Raw genomic sequence first — 12,932 nt, 5'->3', positions numbered from 1 at the left:
CATTTAGTCTTTTCTCACCTCTGGACTTACCACACCAACTGTCTGTGCAAGTGGAGCAAGTAAAGACATTGAGGAGATATTCAGTGCATCTTCCTGTTCTTCATTGCTTTCTGCTTCCATTTGATCCATCTCCTCTTGGCTCTTTCCCAAATCTAGTTCAACTTCCTCTAAGACATCACTGAAGATGTCATTAATTACTTTTGAATTATTGATATCATCATCATTATCCACACTCATCTCAATTTCACGTACCACTTCTGAAAAATATTTCAATTAGGTGGATACTGTGATTTAGACCTTTAAGAATTAAGGGATAGCAGAGAAGATCTTACATTCATATGTTTACTAAATAAACAAGGGAAAGAAGTCATAAGAAAAAGTACCTCCTAAACAAAAATAATAATAAAATAGCACTAACATATAAAACCAAGATAATTTTCAAAGTTTCAATAACATTTTCTAAGAACTGAAAGTTGGGTTTATCAAAGACTGATTCAATACTTTGAGATTAAGAAAGAATATTAAATAAAAACTCAAATGGTAGGATAACAGCCAAAAGCTTCAGACTTTCAAAAAATGTTCCTTCAAAGGACTCTTTTTTTCTATCGTTGAGAGCTACCCTTTCATACCATGGTTAATAATAGGACAATATTAATGTCACTTAGGGCAGGATTCACAAATAAGCTTCAGGAGCTGTTAACCCTCTAACAGTATACGCAGAGTGTGGGGGCAGCATGTTTCTCTCTCTGTGACAGTCAGTGAGTCTTACTCAGATTTTCACAGGGACCTAACGGTAACTGTTAACAGTACTACATCTTTGTGGAATCTAGAGTATTTCCTGGCCAAAAAAAATATTATAAAACTACAAGACACTGTATATTTGAATATGTACTACTGTTGATACAATATTTCTTATAGTGTGTCCAGAGTTAATAAGAAATAAAGAATAAAAACCAACCAGTCTTCTCCTCAACCTTTGGGTCTGATGTTATTTTTAAGGACTTATCCTCTTCTAAAAACAATGTTATTTTCAAAGGGCTAGACTTCATCACTTCGCACTCAGTGAAACCTAAAAAATATTTAAGAAAGACCATATTAATATATGTGAACCTAGAATATTTTAGTTAAGAAATCTTGTGTATCTTTTTTTCTGATTATAAAACAGTGCATTTCTTTTAAAATATTCAAATCTAAAAACAGGCTGGCCGGTTAGCTCAGTTGATAAGCACAAAAGTAAAAATACATAAAGTTGAGAACCCCCCAAAACACCTGCGCTTTTTTTTTTTTTTTTTGGTGGCTGGCCAGTAAGGGGATCTGAACCCTTGACCTTAGTGCTACAAGGATGAACACCTGTCCTTTCTTAACTTTCCCATCTCTCTCTTCCTCCCCACCAAGAGAGAAAGGGGACACCGACGTAACCAGGTCATTGTTTGTTTTTCCAGTTGCCCCTATGTATGCATATGTGTATATACTTTGCATTGTTTTATCAAAAGATGGTCATAGTATACATATTGCTGTACAACTTGTTCTTCACTTTTTTAAAGTGTCAATAAAATCCCTCAAAAACTAGGAATAGAAGGAAATTACTCCAATATAATAAAGGCCATACGTGAAAAGCCCTTAGCCAACATTATACTCCATGGTGAAAGACTGAAAGCTTTTCCTCTAAGATCAGGAACAAGACAAGGATGCCTGCTGTCACTACTTCTATTTGACATAGCACTGGAAGCACTAGCCAGAGCAAGTAGGCAAGAAAAAGAAAGAAAAGGCATCCAAATTAGAAAGGAAGAAGTAAAATTATCTCTGTTCACAGATGCCATGATCTTATATTCAGAAAAACTAAAGATTTCACAAAAAAACTATTAGAACTAATAAATTCAGCAAAGTTGTAGGATATAAAATCAACACACAAAAATCAGTTGTTTCTACATACTAACAATGAACAATCTGAAAAGGAAATTACAAAAACAATTCCATTCACAATAGCACCAAAAAGAATAAAATACTTACAAATAAACCTAACCAAGGAGGTGAAAGACTTGTATCCTGAAAACTAGAAAGTATTGTTAAAAGAAATTAAAGAGAACACAGATTGAAAGACATCGCATGTTCATGTACTTAGAAGACTTAATATTGTTAAGATGTCAATATTACCCAAGTGATCTACAAATTCAATATAAACCCTATCAAAATCCCAATGGCATTCTTTTTTTCTTTTTCAGAAATAGAAAAATCCATCCTAAATTTCAAATGGAATCTCAAGGAGCCCCAAATATCCAACATAATTTTGAAAAAGAACAACAAAGTTGGAAGACTCACACTTCCTGACTTCAAAACATTACAAAGCTATAGTAATCAAAACATTGCGGTACTGGCATAACGATAATGGAATAATGAGCCTAGAAATAAACCTTCACGCATATGATCAAATGAGCTTTAACAAGTGCACCAAGATGATTCAATGGGAAAAGGACAGCCTCTTTAACAAACGGTGCTGGGAAAACTGGATATACACATGAAAAAACAGTACACATGAAAACAGTACACATGAAAAAAGAAGTTGGACCCTCATCTTATATTATATATAAAAATTAATTTAAAATAGATTAAAGACCTAAATGTAAGACCTAAAACTATAAAATTCCTGTAAGAAAACATGGGGGGAAAGCTTCATAACATTGGATTTCACAATACTTCCTTGGATATGACAACAAAAAGACAGGCAGCAAAAGAAAAAATAGACAAATGGGGCTATATAATAATTAAAAACATTTGGGTATCAAAGGACACAATCAGAGTAAAAATGCAAACTATGGAATGGGAGAAAATATTTGCAAATCATATATCTGATAAGGGGTTAATAACCAGAATATATAAAGAACTCCTGCAAATCAACAACAAAAAATCAAATAACCTGATTAAAAAAATGGGTAAAGGGCTTCAGTAGACATTTCTCCAAAGATGACATACAAATGGCCAAAAAGAGTAAGAAAAGATACTCAACATCACTAATCATCAGAGAAATACAAATAATAACCACAATGAGATATCACCTCATTCCCATTAGGATGGCTACGATCAAAAAACAAACAAACAAACAAACAACAGCAATGAAAAAAATGTTAGTAACAACAAGGTCAGCTAAAAAAAAAAAAAAGAAAACAACAAGTGTTGGTGAGGAGTAAAAACTGGAACCCTTGAGCACTGTTGGTGGTAATGTAAAACAGTGCAACCTCTCTGGAAAACAGTATGGTGGGTCCTCAAAAAATTAAAATTGAAACTACTGTATGATCCAGCAACCCCATTTCTGAGTATTTATTCCAAAGAATAAAAACTTTAAAGAGACATTTGGACACTCATGTTCCTAGCAACCCAATAGGCAAGAGGTGGAGTAGAAGCAAACCATGTTCATTGACAAATGAACAGATAAACAAAATACCACAAAATATACTGAAATATTATCCAGCCTTAAAAAGAAGAGACATCTTATCAAATGCTACAACACAAATCAACTTTGAGGACATTACGCTAAGTGAAATAAACCAGTCACAAAAAGACAAAGACTATACAATTCTACTTATGTGAGGCATGTAAGGTAGTCAAATTCATAGAACAGAAAGCAGAATGGCAGTTACTGGGGGATAAAGGGAAGGGAGAAATGTGGCCTTGTTGTTTAGTATTTATAGAGTTTTGCAAAATGAAAAAGTTCTGGAGATATATTTCACAACAATATGAATATACTTAATGCTACTGAACTGCATACTTAAAAATGGTTAAGATGGTAAGTTTTATATAACGTATTTTTATCACAATTGTTTAAAATAGATTAAAAAATTAAAAAGTATCTATGATATATTAAATGTTATTACAAAGCTACCTTATTCTTTTAGGCACCTACATAATATTTGAATACACGGATTTAGCACTTTATTTAAACAGTCCTCTACTGATGGGCATTTAGGTCACTTAAATCTTGTTACTATTATAAACAGTGCTATAATGAATCTCTTTTGTACACGTATCTTTGCACACTAGCTCAGGAATTCATCTCACAGAAACAGTTGCAGAAAGCTTAATTAAAGAGCATGTACATTTTATAGTTCAATAGATATTACTGAATTTTTCTCCAAAAAAAGTTGTAGTAATTACACTCTCATCAAGAGTATATGAGTTCTCCCTCTGGAAAGAGAACTAAGGAAGATGCATACTGCACAATTAGAAATTAAAAAGTAAGTGGAAATGAAGAAATAGATCGGTCTTTTTACACCACAGCAGCATTTCTGCTTTCCAATCAATTTCCAAATCAGTGGTAGACTGAAAGATACATTTTAAGTGAAGAAGAAATAGAAAACACTGACCTGTAGGTTCTATACTGGAAGTCTTTGCTGATGTCTGATTTTCTGTCACCTTTTCTGTTACTGGAAGTGAGCAGGTATTTGAAACAACTTGATGTTTTTTGAGGGGAGTGTTCTGACAGTGTATTTTCTGCAAAAAGCAAAGAAAAAGGTAAATTTTATTTCTGAAAACTGTATATTTTATCTTTTATATGTTATTAAGTGAAACAAGATTATTATTAAATATTACTCTATATAAGTTTCCTCAGAACAAAAGAGAAAGTGCACATGAAAGGGCCCAGCCTTGTTTAGAACATAAGCCCTCATTGCTAGTTTATAATCTTAGTAATTCCCAGAATGTGAAATCTTCTTTAGAGACTAGAAGGCAAGAGAATAAAAATTCACATCAGAGTTCAGTTTTAGATAAAGCAATTAAAATGAAAGCCGCACAAAGGGAAAAACAATTCTCTCTTACCTCAACCCACTCCTATAAAATCTGGTGACAGCTCCTACATCAAGATTCTACTTAATTATCAGTTATTTAGAGGATAAATTCCAGGGACAACAAAGAACAAAAACAGATCAGAAGGTAAAAAGAGAGAAGAAAAATTTAAAAATTCCCTCATCGAGGTCTTTTTATGCATTAGCAATGCCATGGAAGAGAAATATTTATTGTATTGCTTGCTTGTTTGTTTTAAAATGGCTTTATGATTAAAGCAACAGTAGAAACAATTAAATGAGTGAGAGCAAAAGTAACAGTAGCTAATACTTCTATAGGGCTGATATGTGCCAGTTACCTTTCCAAGCACTTCACATTCACTGTCTCACCTAATCCTCCCAATAACCCTCTAAATTAGGTATATTATCTCCACTTTACAGATGAGAAAACAGAGACACAAAAACATTAAGTAACTTGCACACAGCTAGTAACTGGCAGAGCCAGTACACAAATCCATGTATTCTTATTCCAGAGCTAGTTCCAAATGACAGTGGTTCTCAAGTTAGAAAAAGCTTTTGATGTACAAAAACAAAGCAAACTGTCAAATGCTGTGCTGCAGAATGTTTTAAGTGCAGACAAGAAGTTTGAGGAAGGAGAGCATAAGACAGGGCAAGTGCATTTCAGAAGTGAGAAGAATAGGCTGAGCGTTCTTTGAAAGTTTAAAAAGCTTATGTCTCTGTATACAGTAGGCACTCAAAACATTTGAGTAAATCAATTAATGACTATGATGGTAATGGAAAGCAACTTCACTGCTTCTCAAAGGCTTATATCATGGCTTTGAAAACTCACTATGCCCTGCATCATTTTACCGTGGATCACTACCTGAGAATAAACATAGTGGTTGAAGGAGATGGCTCTGGGATCAGAAGGTCTGGGTAGAGCCCCTGGTTTCACCACTTACCAGCTGTCCAATTACTTGGAAAAGTGAGTCAGCTCCCTAAGCCTTAATCCCTCATCCAGAAGAAAAGGAATTATAATATTACTTATAGCTTATAGTGTTACTGTGAGGATTAAATGATATAATGTATTAAAAAGTACCCACCAGAGGCCTGGCATATTACAGGCATTTAATAACAATTAACTATTGTAATTACCTTATTACCTCCACCTTTGCCATTAGTGTCATTTGCGTAACTGCTCTGTGCTTTTTCCCCCCAAGTAAAACTCCCCCTACATCGCTCTCTCCAAAAACACTTTAGTCTGCCCAAACAATCGTCTTCCATGGTAAACAAACTCTTCTACATCCTCATCTTCTTCACTAAATATTCACTCACTTTCTAGGCCTAACAGAAACCTTGCTCTCTTGTGAAAATAGAACTTACCCTACAAACCTCTGAAATAAAGGTGGTTCTCTCTGCTAAACCCTGACAATATGAGCCCCCTCTTCAATCTCAGATAATATTTCTATGCTCTTATTTAATCCTCTTTTAACAGCGCCTGCTCCTTTGAGGCTCGAGCCATCTAATTATAGTACAATCCCTAACCCACCCCAACTCCTCGGTATCAGTTTATAATCCACTCTGCTCCATTCCCCAAACACCACTTCTGTAGTTCAATTCCTGCTATCATCTGGATGATATCAGTAGCCACAAGATCTACTAAATGACGTTTGGCCCCTCAGTTGCATGAACATTTCAACTCCAAAGACCTTCTCCACCACTCCAATTCAGCCATCACCTGAAATTTGTTTCTTCTTCTCAGAATTCCTAAATTCAAATATCCCACTCTAACCATACTTTCAATCTCTTTAGCTCTCTTACTCAGGAATTCCTACCAGACCCTGCTCTTTGGCCTCGTGGGAACCTCTCATCATTTGATGCTTTTCTTCCTATTGTCCCTACCTATTTTCTTACATCTTCACCCACAGTAGACCTTATGGCTCTTCACTACACACACACACCATTACTAGCATCTTCAAATCCCTTAACTCAACCATGTTTCCATTCCTCTTGTCTGGCAAAAGCCCAATCCTGGACCAACCCAACTTCTCCACGTTTATGTCCAGGCTCTTTGCACATACCTAGAGAAAATAAAACTGTGGAATTTGGTTCCACTGTAAATTTATAGTCTCATATTCCAACTGAGTCTCAACCCTACCCCATACTCCTTCTGTTTCTGCGTCAGCTCTCTCTTCTCTCCTCTAGACAGCACTTCACCTGTCACCTTTTCTTTCCTAACAATGAACAGGAGCTATCAGACAGAAAGTCCATCAGTTTTCTGCCATCACAGCCCCAGGAGCACCAGTCCCCACACACTGCTTTCCTTCTTCCTTTTTATAACATCAGGAGATTGTCCTTATCAGTTCTCCCTCCACTTTGCTCTGAGTTCATCCACACTCACCTCGGCCCATCAATTATCACCCTTCCTTCTGTACCTTCAACTTCTTACTTTCTACTAGTTGCTTCCCATTACACTAAAATTGATTTGTCTCAGAAAAAAACAAAACAAACACAAACAATACTATGCTTCTTCATCCCCTCCAGCCACCACCTCTTCTCCCTTCCCTTTAGAACCAAACTTCTAAGAACTGCCCACACTCACAGGCTCTCCTCCTGACCTCCTAATCCCTCCTCAACCCATTACTACCTGCAAAAACTGCTTTTGCCAAGTGGTAACAATCTCCTTATTTCAAAACCCAGTGGATTAGGTAGAGTCACATTTGCCGACACTTCACAATACCAACTGCTCCTTCCTTCTTGAAAAGCACTTCCTTCCCTTGACTTTAATAACACGACACTCGATGCATTTTCCTCCTGCCTCTTTGTCTGCTCCCTCTGTGGGGATCCCAGATGAGTTTTGTTTTTTGGTGTGTTTTTTTTGGGGGGGATGCCTCAATTCCCTGTATTATGTTCGAAATTTTGTTTATATGTATATGTCTGGAGAGGAATTTCACAGGTTTATCAGGAATTACTTAGTACAAAATAGATTAATAACCACTGCCCTATACTCTGCAGAGACACCAGAAAAAATTCAAGAGAATATGATATACTGACAACCAAGTGAAAAAGGGGTTTCAAAGAGAATGATCGACAATGTCAAATGATGCTAATAGGTCAAGTTAATCAACTGAAAGTTGATCACTGAAGATCACTGATGAATTTGATAAGGGTAGTGTTCTGTGGAGGGGACAGTGACAAAAGCCTAAGTGGAGAGAGCTCAAGAGAGAAGAAATGAGAAAAATTAAAAGCAGCAAATAGAAACAACTCTTATGGAACAGTCTGCATGAAAAGGAGGCAAAGAAAGGGAGGGAAATAGGGTCAAGTGAGTTCTTTTTGTTTTAAGATGACAGATGATAGCTTGTTGTATGCTGATGGGAAGGATCAGCACGTTCCTTCCTTCCTTCCAGTACAAACTTATTGAGTTCCTTCTCTGAGCCAAACACTAAGAACACAGAGCTGGATAAGGCTCTCACAGACAGTGGTGGGATGCAAAGTTAAAACATTCACAATAGGATAAACACTCCAGATGAGGTATACACAGGATGACATGGGTGAAAAAAAGAGGAGCACCTTGGGAAAAGGGCCAAGTAAGAATTTTCAGAAGGGATTCATGTTTGACCTGTTAAGTAAGAGCTCACCACAGAGATACTCCAGGCACAGAGAACAGCAAGGCAAAGGAAGAAAGATCTGACAACATGTTTACATTTGAGAAACTGCAAACAGTCTGTATGGCTGGACTGAAGCACACCTGTGGATGTGCAGTGGGAAGGAGCCAGGTGAGGAATGATTCTATATGTCAAGTCAAGTAATTTAGACATTTTTCTGATGGTGGCTATGGGGAGCTCTCCAAGATTTTCGGCAAATTTGCCTTTTAAAAATATCTCTTTGGCAGCAACAGTTAAGATGGATTGAAGAGTAGCCAGACTAGAAGTAGGGTGTCCTACCAAACAAAGCTATGGTAGTGACTATGGTAATGACAGAGGGAAATACAGAAAACAAGGCAGCTTGGTGACAGATTTAGAAAACTCATCACTGGATGTGTCTGTGTGTGTGTGTGTCTGTGTGTGTGTGCACGTGCATGCACGCTAGGGGCAAGCAGATGGGAAGACACAGTAAACAAGAAGAAGAAGCCAAAGAAGAACTCTCAGATTGTTTTAGATGAAAAGATATAGAATAAAACCCCGTGAAGACAGAGACTACACGAGGAAGATACCACAGGAAAGCACAGAGGGATCTACTAGCCAACGCAGCCTGTAGTTAAGGAGAGAGGTCAGCAAAGCAGAGCTAAGCACTGTCAGCATTTCTGTACTTGGCTGAATCTAGATATGAAGACAGGGAAGAGATGGCCCAGGGCATGTGAGACAAAAAAAGTTTGAGGTCACAACTCTGGGAAAAGTGATTTTTTAAGCAAGAGAACAATAAAAAGCAAAAACAGGTTGATCTTTCTCAAAGAATACTGGTTAAATGTACTGTTCTACTTTCCATTAGTCCCCATTGTAAATATAATTCTATTAGCTTAAAGATATATCCTAACAGTACTTTTCACACAGTAGGCATATAAATGAAATAGAACATAGATTACATTTACAAGTCGGGATTTTGCTGAAGGCTAATTAATGAAATTTGAGAGGAGTCAAGAGAAATCTGGGAGGTATGTGGTGACTGAAAGGATTACATATAGTCTAAAAGTATGGAATCTGGGGAGAGCTAGATAGTCATCAATGAGAAAAGTTAATTCTGAGAAACATTTTAGAACCAGCATTTAAGTAGAATGTTAATAATAATCTGAAATCAAATGAATGATGAAAATAATTTTCTTTTTAATCTGATTTTAAGATCAATCAGTGAATATGGTGAAAAGTTCCATTGAGATGGGAAAATATCACAAGAAAAGCAAATTGGTATGCACATTTAAGGAGTTTATGAATAGAAAGTGAAATAGTTAATTGGAACAGAAAAGTGTATAAAGAATAATTTCACAGTACAGAATCACAAATTCAATTCCAACACTTCTTTGGTACCAAGTTCAAATTTATATTTCTTATTTATATTACCTCTTTGGTTTTTAGTTGTTTGCTTTTTGAGTTTTCGCCTTCTTCGGCACTCCATAAATTGCCCTTGTCAAATCGGCCACGAAGACATGCTAGTTCTTTTTCACGTTCCTAAACCCATCAAAAGCTGAATTTTACACAAGAGCCTGCAGCATATTTAAGAATAATATGCAAACACTACTAAAACATTCCTTGTCTTCAGTTTTACAATTAAAAGTTCACAATACACATGAAATACATGACAATATTTCCAACTGGAAACTGGTATCAAAATTTACATTTTGATTTCTGGGTTCTATGCTGAGAACATGTGATGAATAATGTTAAATGCAATAAGCCATACCTGCTTGAGCTGCTGTGCTAAATGGGTAGTAGATGAAGATGTATTTTGCTTGAATAATCTTTCTTGGATAGCCTTTGTATTTGGAGTGATAACAGGGGTCCTATGTGGTATGCTACGGGCTGGACTTTCTTTACTGTGCTCTTGACAACGCTCTCCAAAACGTTCCAGAAAAGGTTTAATTCCTGCACCTTGGATGAAAATACACACATTTCCAGAGGCTATTCAAAATAAGCAATAATTATGATTTTTATGGAAAAAGTTCTAACTTCCATCACAGCTCCAAAATGCTTTGACTCTACTAGGAATATTCATTCTCAAAGTAAAAAGTATAAAAATAGTTCAAAACAAAAAAAAAAATTTACCATACTTTTCTATTTAATTACATGTGCTAAAACTTATTCATAAGATTTGGTTCTTTTAAAAAAAGAATTCTTAAAAAGGTAGAGTGAGAAGGCAGAGGGGATTAGACAACTCTCAAACTCAACAGTCAGAACTTAAATGGTTGAAATTGACTGTGTGTGTATTAATAAATCTACCTTTGCCACCAAGTGTCCTGGCCATGATAATTTCCAACCTCTTACTTTCTACAGCCAATTTATTTTATCTTGCTTTTAGAAAATCTAACATGTGCAAATCCAGAATTTTCTTTTTTCTCCCTCAAAAGAAAAATTAGGGATTGTTCACTTTATCAAAGGGATGTCTTAATTTACTATGTCTTAAAATAGTACTCATTCCAAATTGTATGAAGCACATTTTAAGTAGGGCAAATGGGGTTTTTATCACCCCCATTGAGAGGTCTGTAGGGTCGTATTATATAAAAATAGGCTTATCTATATCAGAGGTTGGCAAATATTTTCCTGTAAAGGGCCAGATAGTAAATATTTTGCACTTTTTAGGCCATATGGCCTCTGCTGCAACTATTCAACAAATATTCAACTCTGCATTATAGCATGAAAGTAACCACAGACAACATATAAATAAATGGGTGTAGTTGTGTTCCAATAAAATTTTATTTGCAAGCACAAGAAATGGGCAGAATTTGATTCGTGGTCATAGTTTGAGGACTCACCTGTCACTTATTTTACCACTTGATGCCATCCCAAACTAGAGTCCAGTAAGAATACAAACAATAATCTAAATTAAAAATCTCCAAGGCCCTGTAATGTGATTTTGAGTATATTCAGTAGCCAAGAATAATAAAAAGAATACTTCTTATCTAAGTCTTAAGTCTTCAGAAAATTGGGAATGACTAGTCCCATTCCAATGTGAAGATCTCGCTATTGTTTCGGATTTTCACTCTGGTTCATCTGGGAATTGATTACTGCTTTCTACTTAGCCCATAACTAATGGCTTCCCCCCTCTTATCTCTACTAATGGTTTCCCCCCTCTTATCTCTTTGTCTTCTGTGCCTTTATGATGAATTATAGTTTCTGCAGAGACTGTACTTCAAAAAGTTAAGACTTAGAATTTGAACAGTCTTTCCAATGAAAAAGAATTTAGTTCAAAGTGAACTCTATTACCATCTCGTATTTGCACCATAGTCCTTTCTTTCTCAACCGACAGTACGTGGGAGTTTACAAAAAGGTAAAAGTCCCCACAAGATAAATACAGCATTTCCTGGAGCATCAATTTACTGTCGTAAGAAATTTTGAACTTTTATTTGTATACACTCACACCCAATTACACACATATAAATATAATTGGGACTAGAGTCATTCTTATGCACATTCACTTCTCTCTGCTTCCTAGAGAAGATCAAGAAGCATTGCTCTGCATACTTGGTTACAAGAAACGTTTCTCCATTACGCCCCTAAAATGTGATTTCCAGTTGTATATGCTTTGTCTGCATCAAAAAATATAGAAAAAAGTACCTAGCATGATCATCCTGGGAAAAGCATGCTTATACTGTTAAAACGTAACACTTCGACTCATAAATGGGCAGTCTACACTAATGAATATTCATTGAATCCATTAAGCTGAATATGAAGAAGTCTCATTTGGAACATTCGGGCATTTGCCCTGGCAAACCAACAGTACACCATTCACAACTGGATAATTAAAATGCTGAGAATAGGTATCCTGAATATAATCAGCAGTAATTTCAGATATTTAAAAAATATACCATTCACAACTGGATAATTAAAATGCTGAGAATAGATATCCTGAATATAGTCAGCAGTAACTTCAAATGCTTAAAAAAATACATACCAGGTGTTGGAGATTTGTCTTTAGATTGAGACCACAGACAAATTTCTCTATTTGGTTCTTTAGATCGAACTGTCTGGGATAAAGTTGACTTCACAATTGGTTTCGATACCTCTGTTTTCAGAGGACTAACAGGAGTTTTTTTTAGCTCAGGATGTTGTACCTCACAATTTTTAGCATCACTGATAGACGTAGTAGAAGATTTCACTGGGGAAGAAGTAGCTTTCTGAAACATGATAACACTTAAGGTAAACAACAACTTTCAAAATACCTACAAATAGTCCTATAACAAAACAATTCAAATCCTATGTACTTGGTAGCTTATTTATGTAAGACTTATGAAAATAAAATATTCTTGTTCTCTAAAAGATCAAACTAATTTAAAAGGTTTGAAAAACTCAATTTAGAAAATGTTGTTTATAATATGTAGGTTAGTCTGCTAATATATTGATGGATAAGTAAGCAGTGGTAGGGTCACTCATTTAAAAACTTTTTCATATTATTGCACTAGTACCTTTACTAAATTTTTAAATGTATTAAATTACATTTTTATTTGCATTT

The 12,932-nt window shown here is 35.6% G+C and overlaps 1 protein-coding gene across 3 annotated transcripts in view; it reads right to left on the bottom strand.

Annotated features, from left to right (window-relative positions):
- The window catches only part of ANLN (anillin, actin binding protein), a 60,648-nt gene that overhangs the window by 32,268 nt on the left and 15,448 nt on the right, over positions 1-12,932 (bottom strand). For 2 of the 3 annotated variants that reach the window (XM_063113945.1, XM_063113947.1), the window contains exons 5-10: positions 12,375-12,597; positions 10,167-10,354; positions 9,827-9,934; positions 4,359-4,485; positions 959-1,069; positions 19-257 (exon numbers count right to left, since the gene is read on the bottom strand). In XM_063113945.1, coding sequence (XP_062970015.1) covers positions 19-257; positions 959-1,069; positions 4,359-4,485; positions 9,827-9,934; positions 10,167-10,354; positions 12,375-12,597 — 996 coding nt within the window. The remainder of the gene's footprint in view (positions 1-18; positions 258-958; positions 1,070-4,358; positions 4,486-9,826; positions 9,935-10,166; positions 10,355-12,374; positions 12,598-12,932) is intronic. The other variant, XM_063113946.1, reaches the window with a different exon arrangement.

This window comes from Cynocephalus volans, chromosome 11 (assembly GCF_027409185.1).
Source record: "Cynocephalus volans isolate mCynVol1 chromosome 11, mCynVol1.pri, whole genome shotgun sequence".
Lineage (NCBI taxonomy): Eukaryota > Metazoa > Chordata > Mammalia > Dermoptera > Cynocephalidae > Cynocephalus > Cynocephalus volans.
The sequence above is the reverse complement of the archived record's forward strand: the minus strand, read 5'-3'. Positions and strand labels throughout refer to the sequence as shown.